The following is a 21,662-nucleotide window of genomic DNA, read 5'->3' as shown; positions in this document are numbered from 1 at the left end:
CATTCCAAGTTATTGAATGTTTTCAGTGTTTTTTGTATACGTTTTCATTACACCTCGGTTATTGAAAAAAAATCATATGTCTCTGTACAATTCTTTGCACGCTTCTATATAGCTTCCTCCAACAGTGACAACGAAAAGTTGATGAAATATACAAACAGAATAACTGCACCATCAATGTGAACCATTTCCCCAATTAAAAACAGTGTGTAACAAACAGAACCGCGTGGCTCGTGCATCATTCGATTGCCAGTGAGCGTGATTGAGAGTGTCTCTTCGCTAGACTCCATCCCTGACCGGCAAGCTGGAGGGACGTGTCGTCGAGTACGCCCGCCCGGGAGGTGGCCTGGACTATCACAATTCGCCGCTGATCGGGGAAATAGCGGCGGGCGGTGATTACAGCCAATTTCATCGCTCGATCGATCAGCTGCGATCGCTCAACGAAAGAGGCATCCTCGCGTCGGCACCGAACACCCAGCTCACGGTTACCTTCACACCGATCCAGAACAATGGCAACAATCCGGCTGTGTTGGGCTACAATCATCAACAGCCGCAGCAGCAGCAGCAGCAACAGCATCCACTTCCAACAGTGCAGCAGCAGCTGCCACATCAGCAACACACGCAGCTTCCGCAGCACCATCTACAGCAGCAACAGAATCAAAAGCCCTTTCTATCGAACGGAATTGTCACGCATCACGAATTTCCCCTCAAGTCGTCCAATGGGCTCAACACGGTCGGTGCTGTGCCCGGCAACTTATCGCTGGCCGTGAACGGGCTGCTGGTCGGAAGCAATGGCGTACCGCTCGTGGACGAGCGGCTCAACAGTAACCATCTGGGGGTTGACAGTGGCAATCACCGTCCAAATGCGAGTGTAAATCCGGCAACTGGTGGTCCCATCGTCAGTGGGCCTCAAAGTGTAAATGGTGGTGGTGGTGCTGTTGTTAATAGTGTTCCTCCAACCGCTCAGAGCGGACCATCCACTGCCGTCGGTGGTGGACGTAATGCAGGCGGTGCCACGAATCCCGCCGGCGATCAGATCGATCTAGAGCTTAAGCAGTTCATTGTGGAGAAGAAGGAACTGGACAGCTCCTGTCCATCTTCTCCAGCGAATGGGGTACTGCTGATGCAACAGCAGACACAGCAACAGTTGCTGGAAGACGAGGACGACTTGCTCGATGATAAGGATTCGAAGGTAAGCAGCTGGAAGTTCCTGGTTCCAGTTGGCAAGTGTGTATAAAGTATAAGTGTGATTATTTAAACGAATAAATTCCCATCAAGCCCGTCTTCAAGATATTGAAAGCAAGACGTGCCGCATTATGCATGATGCATACTTCAAACTGTAGTTTATGTTCTTTTCACCACAATAATAAGCTTATTACCAATTGAGCGTGCAATAAGCGTAACAAGAGCTTCTGTTTGTCCCACAAATGTGCGCCCAAACATGGCGACAATTGAAAGCTCTCGCACACCCATTTCCAACAGAAAAACTTTTGCACCACCCAGGCTCCGCTTGGGGATGACGTTTCTGGGTAGGGTGGTGGTTGGTTGCAGGCATTTCAGTTTTTAATTACACCCTCCCGTGCGGAATACACGATGACAACCACGATGGACATGGAAGAACGCTTTTCTGGCTGTGAGTTTGTGTGTTTTTTTTTTGTGTTGCCGTCCACTAACCGTTCGTATGAGGGGTGAGAAATTATGTGCAAATTCTACCACCAAACGCAATCATCACGCCCGCAATCCGACGCTTCCGGTGGTGGTGGTATGCCGTCGGTAAGCCTTCCGCACCCGCAAGCCACTGGACGGTGCAGTAGGTAGTGGGTTTCGGGATCTTTTTCCGCTATTTTTATGCTATTACGCGCAGCTGTGGGCCGCAACACTGGCGCCTGAGTAGTATCTGATGTCTCGAGCTACAAGTGTTCCTACACCAAACCCAGGGGGGGTTTTGAGGCCACGTTGATTCGGATACCGTTCTATAGCTTAGTTGGTACATTGCGTAATGGCAGTGAGACATCAAGGGACGTACAATAAATATCATCTATATACTATATTTGGCGATCAAAATTGCTCTTCTCTTGGATGGCTAGGATCTAACCGATCCGAATAATCCTATCATACAATCGTGCTCTTCGAGGTAGCTCCGAGGTAGCTATAGTATCCATTAAGCCCAGTTTACCCCATCTCCAGCTCACATCTCCACCACTAAGTAACGGCCCTTTTCTGCTCCCTCTCTAACTCTTCTTGCAGATCTTCACCTCCAAGGCGGACCTGCAGCTGCACACGCAGATTCACATGCGCGAAGCGAAACCCTACAAATGCTCCCAGTGCAATAAGGCGTTCGCCAACTCGAGCTATCTGTCCCAGCACACGCGCATCCATCTCGGGATCAAGCCGTACCGGTGCGAGATCTGCCAGCGCAAGTTCACCCAGCTATCCCATCTGCAGCAGCACATCCGGACGCACACCGGCGACAAACCGTACAAGTGTCGGCACTCGGGCTGCCTCAAAGCGTTCTCGCAGCTGTCCAACCTGCAGTCGCACTCGCGCTGCCACCAAACGGACAAACCGTACAAGTGCAACTCCTGCTACAAGTGTTTCGCGGACGAGCCGGCCCTGCTGGAGCACATCCCGAAGCACAAGGAGTCGAAGCACCTGAAGACGCACATCTGCCAGTACTGTGGCAAGTCGTACACGCAGGAAACCTACCTGTCCAAGCACATGCAGAAGCACGCGGAGCGGACGGACAAGCGGCCCCCGATTGGGACGCGCAGCAGCAGCAGCACGGTCAATCTGAGCGCGTCCACGCCGGGTAGCAGCAGCAGCTCGGGCAGTGCATCGAACGGGGCCACGTCCAATGGTGGCGCGGCCACCAGCATGGCGGGGGAGAGCGCCTTCTGGCCGAAGGTGAGCCCCGATTCGGCGGCAGCCACCATCAACGACGTCATCAACCAGCAGAACAATCACCACGAGTTCAGCCTCACCCCGAACGGTAGTGCAACGAACGGGAGCAACGGGAGCACCGGCAATGGGCCACAGTCGAACGGGACGGATCACCCGGGAGGAGGGGGACCACCACAGCAACAACAGCAACAACAACAACAGCAGCAGCACCAGCATCAGCGAGACGAGGCCGTCGACGAGATGGTAGGACCGGCGGCCACCCGAGGGCCACCGGACAGTGTCGTTGGTAACGGTGGGAATGCAGGCTCCGGTGCCGCCAATCAAGCGTCCGCACAGCAGCAGCAGCAGCAGCAACCTCCACCCCAACAGCAACACAACGGTACCATGAACGGTGGTAACCTCGCGATCCCGCCCGTCTCGACGCCGATGAACTACGACACCGGCAGCATAGCGAAGGCGACAAGCAACTCGGCCTTCACGCCGATCAACGCGATGCCGCCGCACCTGAACGGCCTGCAGCACCATCATCAGCTGGCGACGCAGCGGCCCTCCTACCTGTACGATGCGATCAGCTTCCAGAACCAGAAGGCCGCCATGTCCCAGAGCCCCTCGAACGCGTTCCCGAACCAGCTGATCTCGCTGCACCAGATACGCAACTACGCGCATCAGCCGGCGGGTGGGCTGATGGCCGGCGAGCATCTGCTCGGCGTTACGGTCGGTCCGGGCGGCAAGGATAAGGGTTAAGAGCGGTTCCGCACCGGAACGGATGTCGAATGGATCAGGAAGAAGGACCCCTGGCCCACAAGAAGTTACTTTTTAAATCTGTACATAAACGATCACCTGGCGATCGCCGCCTTGACCATTCCGGGACGAGCAAACCAGAGGCTAAGCGCAGAACTATGGTTGTGTGATCGAGCCGTTGCCATCCTAGACTTCTCGGGCATTCGCAATGGACATATCGGTTGGACATACCGGCGGCTCCGAAAGCAAGCAAGCTAGGGTTCCGTCTATCTCCCCTTTGTTAGTGCATTTATTTAAACGACATCGCTGGTCTCATTTCGTCCCGAGATGCTGATCCGGACTCCCTTCTGAGAACGCTGTGTAGTAAATGTTGAAGCCATGTACAGCCATGCTCCCCCTTCCTCCACCTCCCCCTAAACGTGGCGATAGTTACGCCACGATTGCAAAATAATTACAGGACCGTCCACAGATTGCTTCGTACGCTTGCAAACGTCCAGCTGATCACGTTTCCGTTCCTTCTTTCGCCTGTAACACAAAGCGTCACGATGTCGTCTAGCAACGATGTCCGAATGATGTTTAGTTTTCCTACATAAAACTGTGATAAACCAGCAAGGTGGACAGGAAGGATTGGTCCAGTCTCGCTTGAGTTTCCTTTTTTTCCCCTGTGTTTTCTTCCCTTCCTTCCCCCTAATGCCATCTTTACTGTCCTTTACTCGAATTTCCCCGATCGTCGGCAAGTTTAATCAACCATCCTGTAACGGAGGTCGTTGCAATGCTACACATTGCAGTTGCTGCAATTTATTAGTAGAAGGTGTAAAAATGGGTAGCTATTTTCCGTTCAAATTGAAGGAAAGATTAGCCTGCGGCACCGCAGTGAATCTTTTAGTATACTAAGCTTTGAAGCAAACAAAAGGTTCCTCATATGGTACTGAATATGAGAGTATGTGTAAAGTTTAATGTGAGCACTGCGTGCGATTTAGGCTACAATCATCAAGGAAATATTGAACCCCTTTTGCCCACAACATCTAACTTCGTTCGTACGAAAATTTATTGAAAATTAAAACACAAAAATCACACACACACACACACACTCACTCACACACACACACACACTCACTCACACACACACACACATACCCAAACACATCCCAGGATACACAGTGGAAAAGGATCCATTCCATTGATGTAAGGGAAGTAAAACAATTGAACAGGTGAACAGGACAGAAGCAGCAGTAGCAGAAAAGAGGTAGAATATGCCACCGAGCGAAAGCAACGAAATGATGAGCAGACACTACTAAGTATAAGTAAGGAAAGGATATAAGTAAAATTAAATCTAACATACAAAACAAGAGCAACCAATCGTTGTGCGTGGGTATGTGTGTCGATGGTGCAAAGCATAGGCAAACCGTGCTGCTAAGTAAAATATATTAGAAACTGTAACTGTTAAGTAACGGAATTTTCTGATGCATACACATACAAGCAACACCACCACCAGGACCACCACTACCACCATAGGGAAAGACGGTCTTTGCCGATTCGGCGCTGCTCGATGGTTAGTTGCTCTTGCGTTCGTGTAACGCATCATTAAATGAAGCGTTGCGTTACGATAGGGAACGCACAAGAGTAATATTGATGGAAGAGTAATAATATTTTATAATTTTTGAATCATTGTATCTGTACATCTCCCACGACGACACAAGAACAAACTATACACAGACATACCAACACACACATAGACAGATTCACAAACAAAAAAGCTCTAAACTATGAAACTATTTCAAAAATCAAATAAAAATAAAATTCTTATAAATGTATGTAAATTACCACTGCCGAGTTGTTGTTGTTCATGTTTAGCCCTCGTTATGCATTCCCAAATAACGGTCATCGAAGAATGCGTTACATAAGCTGGAAGTCGTCAAACATTTGACCCCCTTTGGATCAAAGATCTGCAACGACTACAGCATGGAAGCTAAGTTGTGCGGAAGGATGTTGGCTGCTAACCAGACCTTACGATATAACGAAGAAGCTGTTCACCTCCGAGAGCTTGTCGCAACAGTCGAAGCCGGGAGTATATCGTACGTATATCATGTTTTTATGTTGTACGCACGAGGCCCGAAGGTGTGAGCGGTTGCAAATACTCCAGATAAGAAAGCAAGTAAGTAAGCTTATGTTGAATAAAGCTTTGGAGTTATTTTTCCACAATTTTTTCCTTTGTTTATATTTTGCGTTGTATACTTTAATCAAGGAGCGGTCCCGTGGTACAGTCGTCAACTCGAACGACTCAATAACATGCCCGTCATGGGTTCAAGCCTAAAATGGGCCTTCCCTCCGTAGCAAGGATTGAGTAATTAAAAAAAGAGCACACAAACTAAAACGCGGTTGATCGTTATCAGCCGGATGCGTGGTAATAAATAAAGTCTCGAAAGCCTGTATAGGTTGGCATGTCCGCGAAGGACGTTGCGTCAAATAGAGGACTTTAATGAAATGCTTAGTATCTTGTTTCATAATGAATGTGTCAGCCAGGCATTATACATTTTGAAAAGAAATTCGTTATGCTACGACATTTCGAGCTGACAAATTAAATCTGTCGTTATGAAAAGGCTCTGTACATCGTATTAGAGTTGTGCTCGTTAGAACGCAGCCACAACTACGAGCCGACGCCGGTTATTGTTAGTCCGATTCCGACTCCAGCAAAATCCGAATCACCCCTGGTTCACGTTCCTTTCCTTTTCAAAAATTAGCTAGTTTCGTTCCTTTTTAACGAAATTCCCAACACTAGTCGAAACCATGAATAGAACAGCACTTGACTGTTTCTAGTCGCTGTCAGACACACCGACAAACCACCGTAGTGATAAAAAAACAGCAGAAAAATAACGCTTGTTATTATAAGCAAACAAAAAGTGAGTTTGGATTTCCTTAATTTTACTGACAATAATTGGAAAACTTAAGTTTTATTTGAGTTAAATTGCTGTTTTGCGACGCAGAATCATACAGCATTTTCGTTGGGATTTAGCTGCGCCGACGGGTGGACCGAAATCGATCGAACGATAAAAAAGCGTAATAATGCGTTATATTTCATCAGTAATTTTTTTCGTTACGGTGAGTTTTTGATGTGTCTGGCAGCGGCCTTGCGCTACATCGTCATACATCAGCTTATCGGGGGCTCGCTTTACCTGTCACACATGGTTTTCAAAGAAATATCAGAAATTCAGATCAATTTGGAATTTTGATTTTAGGTAATACTTTTCGATGTCCACATTTCGGAAACAACTGAACAGAGCCGTAAGAGACCAATGTATATGTGTTCCTCTTAACCAGTACACTGATATAATGCTGCGTAACGCCAACGTAACGTTTAGTAAGGTACATGTAGCTAAGGTTTTACCAACCTAATATGAACTTGGTTATAAAAAATTAAAGGATTAAAAATAAAAATTATTTCAAATAAACTTCATTCCGATAAGTTCTAGAAAGGTGTTAAAATTGCCAGCTATCGAAATAAAGGTTTAAATTTAGTGCGTAATAAAACGGTTAAAAAGAACAAAATTGTCCACTGGGAATATTCTTTCTTCTGCTCTGCAGACGCCCTCTACTTGCCAGATGCAAAACTAAACCGGACCGCTGACTTCAAAATTGAGTAAATGTGCATAAAATATTTTAATTGATAAACTATGCTTCTCAATTATTATCCCTTCTATTACACCGAGAAAATGAGTCAATTTATCCACAATTTTCAATCAAAAAATCTATTTCACAACTCGCGGCTCTTTTCTTGTTTAAACCTTTTCAAACTATGGACAGCTGGTGTAGACTACGCGTCCATTTTAAACTATGGGATTGTAATATTTGCTTGGACAAAATCGTTCTTCACTTCTGCTGTTTTAACTATGAACAATTAGGCGGCCAAAAAATCTCTATCAAAAAACACAATATTGTAAATTGGATTTGTCGCTTCAAAATTATCTTACATTTCTTTCTGAAATTTGGGCTCCATCATTTATTTTATTCAAGATATCCGCTAAAAAGCGGCTTACATGTGTTTGAAATTTTGCCCAAACAACCCCGCACGAAACGCCCATAGTGCCGTCATCATGCGCACAGCTACCCTTCTCGTTTGCTACCACTGTGCCGTACCCGCTGTCATTGCAACGCATATTGTTTGTGTGACGAGATGGGAGAGTTCCATCGGCTACGCTTCAGACCACTGACGACTATCGCGCCTTCGGCATGAATAAAAAAACACGGCTCAAAGCATAACTGTTCGGCTGCGGGTCTCCAGACGTGATAAATAGCACGACGGCCAAGGAACAAAAGGGCACAGTGAACCGTGGTGCGTGAACGTAAACATAACACCGTCGGAGGAAGTGTGCGCTGTGCGTTTTGGTGTAAGTGGCTTCGGTGTGTGCATGTGCTCTGCCGCCCGAAGGAAAGGAAGCTGTGTGCACAAAAGGACAACACATACGCACACACCCGAGTGGGCTAAAGGCTGAGTCGTGCTCGTTTTTGGGGTGACGAATTTAGTGCCCCGTGATTGTTACGTGGTGGTGTTGTTCAGTGCTGGTGCGCGTGTGTGTTTGCCCCCGCGCAACAACAACAAAAAATCACCGTTTATGTGGGAAGAGTGAGTTGTAGTGTGTGCAGCAACCTTTCCCAATTACGACGACACCGAAGGACGGAGAGAGAGAGAAAGAGAAAGAGAGGAAGGGTACCGGCATTATCCTGCGGAATTAGGACGAGGCCAATCGGACAGCAGGATGGGCGGATTGCAGGCGGCCTGGTCCATCATGTCGATGGTGACGCTGACACCGTTCTTCGCCTTCCTATTTTCCATCGTGTTTATGGCATCGATCGGAAAATCGTTCGGCGTGCGGCGGCTCTACGTGAACCTGCTGGTGAAAATATTCGAGGTAAGGTAGCTGCGCGGAGCGCGGTTTCGGGAACTGACCCGCTTTCGAAACGGGGACCACGTTCTCGTCGTCCTGCATTTTTCGCTTGTTTGATTGTGTATCTGGTGCGCCCAACCCATCCCAAAGCGGCGGCTGTGCGTCTGTGTGTGTGTGTGGGAGGATGTCATGCGTCTGGAAAGAAAATCAATAATCCCTTCGCTTGTCTCGCGCTAGTCGCGTCGCTAAAGTTGTCTCAAAGGATACGCGAGAAAGGATGGCGCTTCAATCAACGCCGCCTGCTTAGCTGCCCTTTCTGTGCTGAATTGCAGCACCGCAGCACAAAACCTGCCAACATGAGCAGGCAACGATTAAGAAGAAAGCCGTGTCGATAAACGGGCTGCACGGGACAATCTTGCCCACGTTTCACACCGTTTGGCCTTCACAGCGCCGTCTTCAGTCCAGCCCGACGGAAGCCGAAGATTATCAAAGCGGGAGAATTGAATCCATAATCGATAACCAACCCCCGGACCACCCGCCCGGATGTGTGGTGGGGTGGTAATACCAAAAACGTGTCGCGGGGTTGATCGGCGTTGGTCAGCAGATTTAAAAGTTTCAATTTTATTATTCTACACACGTAGGGAGGGAATCGCTAAGGGCGCAAGGAGGGAGAACACGTAAACAGCCACAGTCTGTCCACAAACGAATCGTCCCTAGCAGAGCAGAGGAGTGGAGGTGGCACCGACTTATGCTGAATCATCATTATGCCTTATCAACGGCGATGTTAAACGCTGGAACATGGAAACGCGCCGACCGACCGGATTTTGCGTTTTGTCTGCGCGCTAGGTTCACCTAAGTTTGCGTTAAACGCGCGACAATGAGCGCAACAACGAGCAAGAAGGGAACCTTGAAGGAGGTTCGTTTCACATGGTGTGCTGCTTGTTGTTTTGTACATACACACACATGTGTGTGTGTTTTTTTTTCCTGCTGTGGTTGAGCTTTTGCCATCGTGCATTGGTCGTGCCGGTCGTGCGGGAATTGGGCAGCCAGCACTTTAACTTGCTAATGAACGGGTAATCTGTTGCAGTTGTTTCCAACAGGCAGGCCCGACCCAACGACCAACGAATCTCCCCTATTTTTTTGCGGGCGAACGGTTTCGTGATTGAAGGTCCAAAGTGCGACAGTGTGGTGGCGTTTGGTAGATTTGAAATATACGCACCAAAAAGAAACCTTTGCCTCCAGCAGGGCAGCCAGGCAGGGTTACACACGTGTGCATACATGCTGTAATTACTACGCGGAACAGCGAGCATACAGCTGCTGCGTCTAGCCCGTTGCAAGGCACCGTAACTGTTTCTTTTTGGATGCAAAGGTTTCAACTAGTTAGCATTGAAGTGACAGGAAACGTTAGCAACCAGCTGGTGGAAGTGATTCCGTTCGATCGAACCGTTCCGCTGCTGCTGCAGTGCAGTCGTTGTGGTATGCCATTTGTCGCAGCCCTTTTCGCTAGGTCTAAACGGTGGCGGCGGTCCATTATCTATAAGCTTGACCGTGAAATTATAATCGCCTCCCCGTGTACGGACAAAGTCGCTACGCTTTTATACAGAGTGCGTGTGTGTTACGCGATTTCTCTACGAAGCGGTCAAGGCCAACGCTGTATGGGTCTGTGAGTTTCGCTGTCGGATTTCACCAACACCACGTGCCACCACCACTGGTGCTGTATACAGTCTATGGCGACCCCACCGCAACGGAGAGGAACAAAAATGCACATTTATTCATCGTTTGTCTTTGTTTTCATTTGCAGATAAAGTGCCAGTAGTGTTGTGCTGTGCGGTGCCCTATGCCTTGGTAGCTCCGGCAGGGAACAAGCACACCAACACACACACACACATGCAGCAAAGCTTCTCCGCAGCAAAGTCAATAATCAAAACGACACACTACACTGCAGTACTGGTCCAATGCAACCCAAACGCAACGGGCCCGAGATCGAGCCCCTCGCTGCGGCACGATTGATATTGCTATTTTTGTTGTCATTTTAAATGGCCCGATTGGGGAGAGGGGGCCGGTACGATTGACGACCCCATCGCCAGTGAACCCGAAAAGCTGGGGCCCCACCCTCTCCCCGATAGTAGCGCACGCACGGGAAGGTGCGCAGGAGGGTGTTTGTTTACGCCTCATTACACTAGAACCCAATACCGGAGATTCAATGTCAGCTCGGGTGTTAATGGAGGCCCAGAAAGCTTCGGAACAAGAAGGTGCAAAAGGAAGTCGGTGATAGAGAGCGACTGAATCCATTAAGGGACGGTTATGAAGTGCGCCCAGCACGTGATATTTGTGAACCTAGCTTTGCCCTCCGCAAACAAGGGTCAATGGCATTGGTGCACTGCTTCCTGGCAAAATGATAATGCCACGGTGACGACGACTATGTGCATAATAATAATGCTGTTAATAGTAACAAACACAAGTGGATAAGCGCTAAGCACTTTGGCTCACCCTTTGTGGGCAAACATTTTATCTGGGCGTGCGCGATAAGTTTGATGCACCTCGCATCATGGACCGAGGCGTAAAGGATTGATTGAATGGTATTGGCCTGTTTGTTGTGGTGTTTAATGATACCTTCATTTTTTGCACTTAATTTATACACGCTGAGCCAAACGCGACGCAAAAAGCGCCATCCCCAAAAACCGTGTGTACCCCGTGCACCAACGATAAGATTACATTCGGCAGGAGAGGGAGAGAGTACTGGGGAGAATGCCATTTCCTTATCAACAGCTTATATCGGAATGTTCGATAGAAATCCTCCACTACGCCGACCCTCGCCCTTTACCCGCACAGCCTGTATGAGGGTTTTTTGTTTTATATTTTGTTTTGAAATAATAATGCTCTCCCCCCAAGCACTGTTTATTAGCTTATTGTAGCAGGAGCGAACCATAGCGACAGACCACAGCCGCCGGTCTGTGCGATCGTTTTGGTGTACGTTTCGTTGCCCATCTATCGCGCATTATCCGCCGTGACGTGCGCAGGTCTGTTATCAATCACCATATAAAACGCTCCGTGTTGTTATCAAGTATTTCTGATTTATGATTTCGACAAAATAATACTCTCCAACCGTACAGCATCCAGAACATTCCGCCCTTTTGGGTGGGACGGGGGCGCTGTAGTTGCGCCGGATGGGTATACTGTTTTGTTTACTATTCACGGATCATCTTCTTGTTGCCATCGTCACCCGGATGGAACCCTTGCACTCTACCGCTTCTCAACCCGTATCATCACCCCAATGACGCGGTGGGATGCGCCTCCGTTGTGTTACGGTGGCGGGGTTTCAGTTTACTTACAAATTAGCTTTATTTATTTGCTCCATTACGACCCTCCTGCTGAAGCGGAGTAGGAAGCGTGTCACTCTTCCAACACACCACGACACCTTTACGGGCCTGCACTTACGGGCGAGAGTGGAAGTTCACTGAAGTGTACTTGCATCCCACTGTCACAATGGCAATGGCAGCAGAGCGCGCAGTGGCGTGATTTTGTTTTCCTTCTCCGACGAGGACTCAGCGGCCCGCCAAGCGATTACTACCGCTCTGGTGTGCTGCATCCTTCTTCTCGTGCGTTCTCGAATCCCATGGCACAGTGCAAGCGGCGGGGTAATCGAAAACAATTTTCCACGCTTCAAACCATTGGCGCCGTAGACGGTGGCCATAGTGAGGACCAAATGCGTACGCTGTGTGCTCCCTTCCGTGCGGATGGATGTGTTTTTTTATCAGAAAAAAATAAAATAGTTGCCGCCAGACGAACCGTGTGATCGGAGATGTAGACGTCTCGCTGACAGAGAGAGAGAGAGAGAGGGAGAGAGCAAGACGATTGCTTGTTATCTCAGGCACCAGACAGATCAGCTGAGCGGTATATAAATATACGTAACAGCTGGGACTACTAATACACGGTTGAGCAATTTATAACAACTCTAAACAAACGCTACAAAGAAAGACTTAAGCTTCAAAAAGGAAAATAAATCCAACCTCTTATATTCGATAGTGCGAACAACCATAACAATCTTCCTTTCGCTCCGGATGCTGCTGATGTCGTCATCTGATGAGGAGAAGGGGGGGAGGGGGCTGCCGCATGACGCAATTATTAATGAACTGCGTTCTGTTGAAACGCGCCCGTCAAGCACATCGCGAGCTGGCCTTTTCGCTGCTGCTCGTCGTTGACCTCCAAATTCTCAACCAAAAACGTCGCGTCTCAAAGATGATGCCAGATTTTTCGCTCTGTGATTTTGTTTTTATACGCTTCCCTCCCCCCAATACGTAAACGTTCGATCGTACCTGCCGCACGCATGGATGAACTTTTTTTTTCAATTCTATAAGAAAAAAAAACTTCAATAAAGGTTGAAATGAGTAATTAGTTGGTAATTTATCTTGTAGGTGTCCAGTGTGAAGGGACCAAGTTTTTGCTTGAATTAATACAAAAAAGAAGAGAAAAGGACAGATTGTTGCTTTGCTATAATACAAAACAAAGATAAATTTGTGCATTTCATTTGGGTCTACTTAAGGCATAGCTATATTCATCCAAGTTTTTACATTATTGACCTCAAATATTTTAATTTGTGTTTAGTTTGATACGATTAACCATCCCTCTTTCTCTTTCTCCCTCTCCTTCCTCTTTTAGTTCGGTCGTCAGAACATTGAATCGGTGCGGAAGCAGCAGTTTGCCAACATTACACAATCAGATCCAGAAGATGAGGACGCACCCAGCGGTGACAATCCTAGCCCGGACACGGCCGACACCGGCGATGGCACGGGAAGCGCCAAAACGAACGGCACCATACCGAACGGTGGCAGCCACCGGTACATGAACGGACGCGACACCTCCTCACACATTGCGAACGGTGGCAACACCGTCATTAGCCGGGCCGAATCGCTCATCCTATCGCCGGAGATGATCGATGACACGCGCAGCAAAAGTGCCGAACCGCAGGAGGAGGGCGCGGGCGGTACGCGCGATCAGGGTGAAGAGGGCGACGAGGAAACCAAATCGGATGGGTCGGAGGGCGGCGGCGGCGAGCACGAGGCAGCCGGCTTCAAGCTGTCGAACTGTCTCGACTACGTCAAGTCGGGCATGGAGGCCATCATCGAGGATCAGGTGACGAGCCGGTTCCTGGCGGAGGAGCTAAAAAATTGGAACCTGCTCACGCGCACCAACCGGCAGTACGAGTTCATCAGCTGGCGGTTGACGGTGATATGGATGATCGGGTTTTTGATTCGATACTTTATCCTGATGCCGATGCGGGTGCTCATCTGCTTCATCGGGGTAAGTGGCTGTGTGGGTACGTGGCACACACACGGCAGCACACGGTTCCACGGCGCGTTGTGGGCAAGGAGGTTTGGAAGATTGTAACCACCAAATGTTTCTAGCCCGATAAAAAAGATCCATTTTGTGTTGGAAACAAATCTCCCTAACGCTTCCTTACAACAGCCGCCGGATGGATAAAGCCGATCCTCTAACGCTGCGGTTTATAATGTGCATACTAACTGTTTCTAAATTTCTTTTCCCCACGGGATGGAATGGTCTTCTTCTGCGATGCTGAAACTAAAACAAAATCTCTCTTCTTCCGCTCCAAACAAACCCCAAAAACAAAAACAAAACAAAAGGTGGTCTACTGCGTGATTGGCTTCGCGTTCGTGGGCATGATTCCGACGTACCGGTTGCGCCGTGCGATGAACGATATCGTGTTTAAGCACACGTTCCGTATGATTACCCGCTCGATTTCGGGCGTGGTACGGTTCCACCACCCCGAGTACAAGCCGAAAAACTGTGGCTTCTGCGTGGCGAACCACACGACACCGATTGACATTGCGATCCTGTCCACCGACTGTACCTACTCGCTGGTGAGATGTTGGGCTTCGGTCTACTGAGCGGTGTTATACAAAAGTATTTTTGCGAGCGACGGTTCTTAGAGACATTCATGCGATCCTGTGCTGGTTATCCGTATTTTTTGACCGTTGTGATTGTGATTGTGTTCAATCTTCTCATCAGCTCATCGAACGCTCCGTACACACTCGGTCGTGTGAGAGCACTCTCTGCGGAGAGCAGTGCATTTTGTAAATATTCACGTTCATGCACGATCCACGATCGCCTGTTGTTTGTGTCGTCAATGTTTCATTATTTAGGAACCTGGTTGTCCTTTGTTTGTTGGATGCGACATCATCCTCCATTCGGCACGTTTACTGTTCACTTTATTTATCGACTTCATTTCTCTGGCAATTTCGAAACAAGTAAGCGCGTTTCTTAGAATCTTTAGAGGAAGTAAAAATCAATCAATTTTAAGTTTACTTAGTATTTAGCAGATTACATACTAATCCGTATGTTTGGTCAGTATTTATAAGGAAATGAATAGTCACATGTTTTGATTTATCTACATTTTAAAATGAATTAGATTAGTCTCATTTTATGGAAAATAGATAACAAAATTTTCCGAATTAAAAGTTGATTATAGTAACAAATTTCAATTAAAATAGCTTTAATTAAAAAAGATAATATTTCCTCGAAAAAGCACACAGTGTAAATCAGTTTCAGTCAGTTTTATTTTAATTTCCTTCACAATACTGGCTCACGTTACTCAAAACTCACTTATCCAGAGGATTTAGAAAATCACAACAAAATAATATACCATCATCCCTCCCAGACCCGTTTTGCTGTGTCAATGTGCGCGCACTCTCGAACAAATTGCTACCTTATCGCCGAACGGACCGTGTCCGTGACGGTACCCTGCCAACACACTTTCCTTCCTATTTTATTTCCCCCCACTTTGCGATAAGATGAGCAGATTGTTGTAGTGGAAATCAATTTCGTAACCGCATCGCCACTTTGAACTAATGCATGGTAGACGGCAACAGCACGGGTGGCACAGGTGGTGCCACTGCACTGTACTTGCATGCAGGAAGGCAAAGTTCAAATCAGGTGATAACACAAACACTTTCACACAAACACACACACATACACCAGACGACGGTTGCATGAGAGTGGGCGACAACATGGATGGCATGGACCTGTGTTACGATGCAGTTACGTTGCTCTGCAACAGACCTCTATAGGTACGTGAGCATTACTACGAACGTTGGGGTTTGGCATCGTGGCGAGGGACGGCCCGAACGAACGGAGCGCGAACGTGTTGTTCGGTGAATGAAGAAGCCTTACTCTTTGGCTAGTCGCTACGGCGCATGGTTGCTGTTGACATTGCGTCTCCACTATCGCTCCCAATCTCATCTGTTGCATTTGTTGTGTTGCCAGAAGATGGATGTAAAGCGGATGGGGACGGGGGGAGTTCTCCCTGCATTGCCTGTTTCCTCCGTTGAGCAAATCTTCCTGCACGTCCTTTCAACTGGATGATGACGTCAAACATGCTGAGGTCATATGGAACTGTGTGCGAATCAGGCAGGGACATTAGTTAGTGCACGATAATCACGATGGAAAGTTTAATTATCAAGGACGATACGGATAATGAATTTCGCTGTATTGATCGAAGCAGATGTCTTTGAGGCGGCTCAATGTTTGTTTTACATTTGAAGCTTTAGACATACGTTAAACAAATCAAACTGCATTTAAAAAGATGCTTTAGACTCAACCAGTAAAGTAGTGTTACATGCTACAAGTGTATACCAATTAACCTCTCATAAGCATTAGAATGTGCACAGAACTGGAAAACAATCCTAAATGAAGTATAGCGATTAAAATTGGGACATACCATCCTCATCATCATTATTCATTTTTTGGCAGCAGGAACAATGTTTCGCACCCTGTGAACAATATTCCACCAAGCTAATAATCCATGGCAATAGGCACAATTTGTACCACAATTTGTACCACCGTTGTGTCTACCACCGTTATTCGAAGACCATCCCATCTTTAGGGCATACTGTAAAAAACCAAAACCAAAGTCCCCCAAATCCGTTCCACCCATTGGCATCTGTAACAATTGCACATGAGACCATTTGTACATATTACCCAACAACTGCACCACCAATGCATCGATCTTTTTCCCTTCTCTCTCTCTCTCTCTCTCTCTCTCCCACATGGCATCCGTGTTCCACATTTAGGTCATTTGGTTGACGCTCTGCACCGCCGTCGTGGGGTGCGTGCCGGAAGGTTCCATCAAGCGCGCCCTGGTCAAGAGTGTGCTGATTCAGTGTTTCGGCTTTCTGTCGAGTGCATTATCATCTGTGGTCAATTATCATAACATACAGAATCGTCCATTGAATGGCATCTGCGTGGCAAATCATACCAGTCCCATCGATGTGTTAATGTTAATGTGTGACAATTGTTACTCGCTGGTAAGTACGGCCACAACCGTGTAGGATCTCTCACTCACTCTCTCGGTCTCTCTCTCTCTCTACCGTTTGTACATTCTCACCTACGCGCTCGTAAAAATTGTTGCATTTTTTAAACAAGCTTTAATGGAAGTATTAACATGATTTGTTGCATTTTATCCACCGTCCGTTCCTGCTCCTTCGAATGGTGATTGAAAGATCGGGCAACGACATGGCGGATTTTTGGGCGTGCTTCAGCGTGCCCTGGCCCGAGCCTCGCCGCACATCTGGTTCGAGCGTGCAGAAGCAAAGGATCGTATTCTGGTGGCGAAGAGGTAAGCGTAACGCACAAATAAAACACATACTCTGGCAACTGTACATTAATCGCAATGGGTTTTTTTGTTCTTCTCACACAGGTTAAAGGAGCACGTGACCGATCCGAAAAATCCACCGATCCTAATCTTCCCCGAGGGCACCTGCATCAACAACACCTCCGTGATGCAGTTCAAAAAGGGCAGCTTTGAGGTTGGCGGCGTCATCTATCCAGTGGCCATCAAGTAAGGAGCGTGAGAGGGCTGCTTTCGCAAACCGCAAACTTACGACCTACCCTGTACCTCTTTTTTTTTAGATACGATCCACGGTTTGGTGATGCTTTCTGGAACAGCTCGCGCTACTCGATGATGCAGTACCTGTTCCTCATGATGACCTCCTGGGCGATCGTGTGCGACGTCTGGTATCTGCCACCGATGGAGCGGCAGGAGGGCGAGTCGGCGATCGATTTCGCGAACCGCGTGAAGCGCGTCATCGCCGACCAGGGCGGTCTGGTCGATCTCGTCTGGGACGGGCAGCTGAAGCGCTCGAAACCAAAGAAGGAATGGAAGGAGAAGCAGCAGGAGAAGTTTAGCAAGCTGCTGAAGGGCGAATGACAGTTGGCCTAGCGGTCACCGGCACGGTCCTCCCGCTGGCAGCCCCAGCCACCGGGTGCAGCGGATCGGAGCAGTGCTAAAGCCTCCACCCCGTCACCTCAGGAGGCGCCGGCAGTGGCAGAACAAAGGCAGGAGGCTAGTCCGCAGTGAGCGGACCCCGTGTAGTAGTGCGGTAGCTGCATATACCGCAACGCATAGATGCAATAGAGAATGAGCACGGGCGCGGGTGTATTCCGCGTTCTGTGTAACCAATAATCCAGTCATAACAGGACAAAGGGGGTCTCCCCTTTAACAAACACACAGACAGACACAAACCAATCAAATTCTCCGCCCTTTCGGAAGTCCATCCGGTAGGGAAGTGAGAGGAGGGAGTATGTACAGTTTAGCAACAGTGTGCTCATTGTTTGTGTATCATGTGTATCGCACCAGGCAAGCTGTACAGAACCCGATGTGCACTGTTTGCCCAAATGTAACAACACCAACCATCACCACCAAATAACGACAACAAATGTGTACTAAATGCGCTTAGCTGAAATGATTTTCCTCGCTCGCTGTGAAAAAGCATTCTTAATTTAACCGATTTCCCGTACCTCCTCTACCCCATACTATTCATCGTTTGCTGCTCGTTTTAAAGAAGTATGTAGCATTTACGTTTCAAACACACACAAACACACGTACCGCTTTGCGCTGGGGGAAGCCATTCAGTAGTACACGCAGTAGTACAAACCAGGATCATCAGCAGCACAGTATCAGGAACCTTTACTTAAGTAGATCAGGAGTAGCGCCCCGGTAAACGTAACCAACCAACCAACCAGAGCATAAATAGTCAGTCACCAAAACCAACCAGTAGATATTAGGTAGAACCTTTCTATTATACAATTTTCTATTTCCTTTCGCTTCTGTCCTTTCCTTTCAATTGTAAGCTTTACTTCTACTATCCTCCTTCGATGTTTGTGTGTGTATGTGAATATCTTTTACATAAGTTTGTGCTAATTAGTCCTATTTTTCGTAACTTCTTGTTTCATTTTTTTAATCTTCCCTTGCTCAAAATTGTCAAAAAAAGAGTGTGGATTTGATTGCCATCTGTGTATTGCGTGTGTTTCCAGAATGCTGTTATTAAGCATTATTCTTCCCTAAAATGTCTATGTTTTGTGTTGATAAATTATTATTGTTTGTTGTAATTCACTCTTTTTCCTTTCTGTTTGTTCGGACTGCTCACATGTATAGTTGACCACAAGATTGTTTTCCTTCTTTTTTTTTTCCTTACGTTACGTTGTAACGTTTCGGGGCAGCTTTATCCCGCCGATTGCAGGCTGAAATTGTATGGCAGCTAATCCCATAACCTTCTATGTCATTCATATTCACACACACAAACATACACACACCGTTAGATTAGGAGTGGAAGGTACTGTATGGCATGAAAGTAGCATTAATAGTAACTGTATATCATAAGACTGAACCAAGAACATGGTGATGGAATGAGTGAGGCGGTAAAGAGAAGGGACCGGTGGTAGCAAAGACAGTGAAAAGGGAAGGGGCACACGCGCAGGACCTTCGTTTGTTATCCTATATATATGTAGGCAGGTAAGGCTGTAAGTGAGTTGGTTGCGGTTAATGTTGGCCAATGTGCCAACAATGAGGCAAGGATGGTTTGATGCAAGTAGATATTTATACCGAGTAAGGAAACCGTAACCGTTGCGCATATCCTAATGGTAGGAGAAACGAGAATGTATGTAAGCGAGACAGAGGATGCAGTGAGAAGATTATACCGAAAGTGAGATTAAATTGTGGTTTGTGTGGGATGGAAGCGAGAAAATAAAAAGAGCAGAAACAAAAAAGAACACGAGTGTCACACTGTGGACAAAACATGCCGTAGTATATCGCACCCTTTAAAGTAACATCAACACATTGAAGATAACAATCAAGCTCAGTGAAGTGAAAGACAGCCAGTAGGGCAGTGAGATTTGTCATACCTGTGGTGGTGGTGGTGTGTCTGAGGCGCGCGCAATCGAGACTAAAACACGTGCGCGCCACACACGTGTTTCGATAGTAAATCATTTTGTATGCCTCTGAGTTTCAGTGCTTGCATAATACATAGCTGTCGAAGATTTATAAAGTTAAGCGTTGCGTTACGGTTTTTGTTGAGCAATTTTAGTATTGTGTTGAGAAGTGTTAGCATTGTTTTTTTTTTACAAATGGAAGACAGACGGCAACGCATATGATTTCGTGCGATAGCAAACAATTGAACAGGCCATTCGTATAGTATGAAACCCCAATTATGGTGCCAACTTTTGCCGAGCAGAAATGGAGGGTTAAGAAAAGCGCGCATATAGCTCTGCCATTATTGCACCTTTTGCACATTTGTTTGCTCTGTGTAAGACTATCAGCCAGGCGGGGAAGAGCATTATTGCTTTATAAGGAACGCCCTGTTGCACAGTTGCCTGAAGTCATACATACAAAGAAAAAATCATACATGCAAACAGAATCAAAAGTTAGCCAAAAACACACACACACACACACCTTCTACTACAGTAGACGACAAATGGCGATAGCAGGTTAGCGTTTAAGGGAGTTTGCGTTTACCCATTTCCGGTGCACTACACTGTACAGCGCACGAAACAGTAGTTAACCGTTGTGTAGTGAAAGCAATAGAAATCAAGGTTTTGTGTTTCTTCCTCTTCAGGATACCACTACAAAGACAAGAAATAATGTCCGGTATACCTTTACTCTATTACTCGTACACGATTTCAACCGCAAACAGTGCCGTGGTGTGCACTGTGTGGGCTTTTAATTTGACTCCGCTTCTTTTGCTGCCCACTTGGCGATTAAACGTTACTAAGGTCTCGGCGAAGCATAAAATAAAACAGGAACGAAACAATTGAGAACAACGGACAAAGACAATGGAAAAAGCGTTAAAGCTGTAAGATGGATTTAGGTAGCGTGGTGTGCAGACACAATCTGCAATCGAAGAAACGTTTTTGGCAAGAGTAAATAAAGATAATGCATGTGGGAACAAGATAACATTTGCTACTTATACTACAGTCAATAATATTTATAATTCGAGAAAGCAAACACACTCACACACACACACAAGCTGAACACGCCTGTTCGTAACAATGGATAATCCTTAGGGAATGATTAAGTGGAGTTGATACTAAGAAAGGATGATTAAATAATGCAGAAAGGAAATAATAATAATAATAAAAAACATTGGATCAATTTTCCTCTTTTGTTAAACAGGTTTTGTGTTGTTTTTTTTCTGAAACTTCCTCCGTAATATCTCAAATAAATCTACAGTGAATCGCAATATCCACAGGACGTCAGGCTACATCCCTTTATTTAGAGATTTGCCTACATTTAGGCGCTTTACTGTAATCGCGGTTCGCAATTACAGAACGCGGGGGCCAAAGTGCTCCCCGTAGATGCCAGTGATAGTGCTTAATTTTTTTTAATGTTTACATTTAATTCTGTTATCAAATTTTATGTTTATTTGTTTATATTTTACTTTTAAACATGCCAGCTATTTTAAAATGCATCGGAGCAATAGATGATATTCCCTCGAAAATCTTAACATTCAGTCTTGAGAGAAATGTATTCGATTGTACTGTTACATTTGCTTATCTTTAGCGTATTTTTGTACCTTTACAGTATTATTATACAGTTCTCCTTGTGCATGAAATTATGTAAATAATTTTGTCAAAAAATGTCATTATTTTATATGTGCACTTCTTTCTGCGTATTCTCCCTCAACCAACACTCTCACGTCTCTTCACGCCTCAACAAAGCACGGTGGCGCTCATAAATCATACTACGGACAGCAATGATCTTTAAATCGAAGCTGAGCCGACCCAAACTGAGCACAAGCCCAACCTCGAACCGCACCGATGCGCCCAGACCGGGGAACCAGTTTGATTTTG

General features: G+C 46.7%; 2 protein-coding genes across 5 annotated transcripts in view; both read left to right on the top strand.

The window, feature by feature from the left end:
- Positions 1–5,406, top strand: part of LOC121589620 (zinc finger protein rotund) — a 52,693-nt gene extending 47,287 nt beyond the window's left edge. For all 3 annotated transcript variants that reach the window (XM_041908684.1, XM_041908683.1, XM_041908682.1), the window contains one exon: positions 2,245–5,406. In XM_041908684.1, the coding sequence (XP_041764618.1) occupies positions 2,245–3,642 (1,398 nt within the window). In that variant the 3' untranslated portion in view covers positions 3,643–5,406. The remainder of the gene's footprint in view (positions 1–2,244) is intronic.
- A 2,359-nt stretch (positions 5,407–7,765) lies between these two features.
- LOC121603623 (glycerol-3-phosphate acyltransferase 3) lies at positions 7,766–20,766 on the top strand. Of its 2 annotated transcripts, none has more exons than XM_041932627.1 (6): positions 7,766–8,546; positions 13,182–13,823; positions 16,610–16,843; positions 17,039–17,154; positions 17,236–17,376; positions 17,448–20,766. In XM_041932627.1, the coding sequence occupies exons 1-6, from the start codon at positions 8,394–8,396 to the stop codon at positions 17,743–17,745; spliced, it is 1,584 nt and encodes a 527-aa protein (XP_041788561.1). In that variant the 5' UTR covers positions 7,766–8,393; the 3' UTR covers positions 17,746–20,766. The 2 variants fall into 2 exon arrangements, with proteins under 2 accessions (XP_041788561.1, XP_041788560.1); XM_041932626.1 differs by lacking the exon at positions 16,610–16,843 and adding an exon at positions 14,165–14,401.
- The last annotated feature ends 896 nt before the right edge of the window (positions 20,767–21,662 follow it).

This window comes from Anopheles merus, chromosome 2R (genome assembly GCF_017562075.2).
Source record: "Anopheles merus strain MAF chromosome 2R, AmerM5.1, whole genome shotgun sequence".
Lineage (NCBI taxonomy): Eukaryota > Metazoa > Arthropoda > Insecta > Diptera > Culicidae > Anopheles > Anopheles merus.
Note: the sequence above shows the minus strand (reverse complement) of the source record. Positions and strands in the feature narration are given on the sequence as shown.

Excerpts from the sequence above, each read along its gene's own strand:
- LOC121603623 (XM_041932626.1), top strand. The coding sequence starts at position 8,394 with ATGGGCGGATTGCAGGCGGCCTGGTCCATCATGTCGATGGTGACGCTG. Across the intron at positions 17,155-17,235 it reads CGTATTCTGGTGGCGAAGAG|GTTAAAGGAGCACGTGACCG; the intron begins GTAAGCGTAACG and ends CTTCTCACACAG. Across the intron at positions 17,377-17,447 it reads ATCTATCCAGTGGCCATCAA|ATACGATCCACGGTTTGGTG; the intron begins GTAAGGAGCGTG and ends CTTTTTTTTTAG.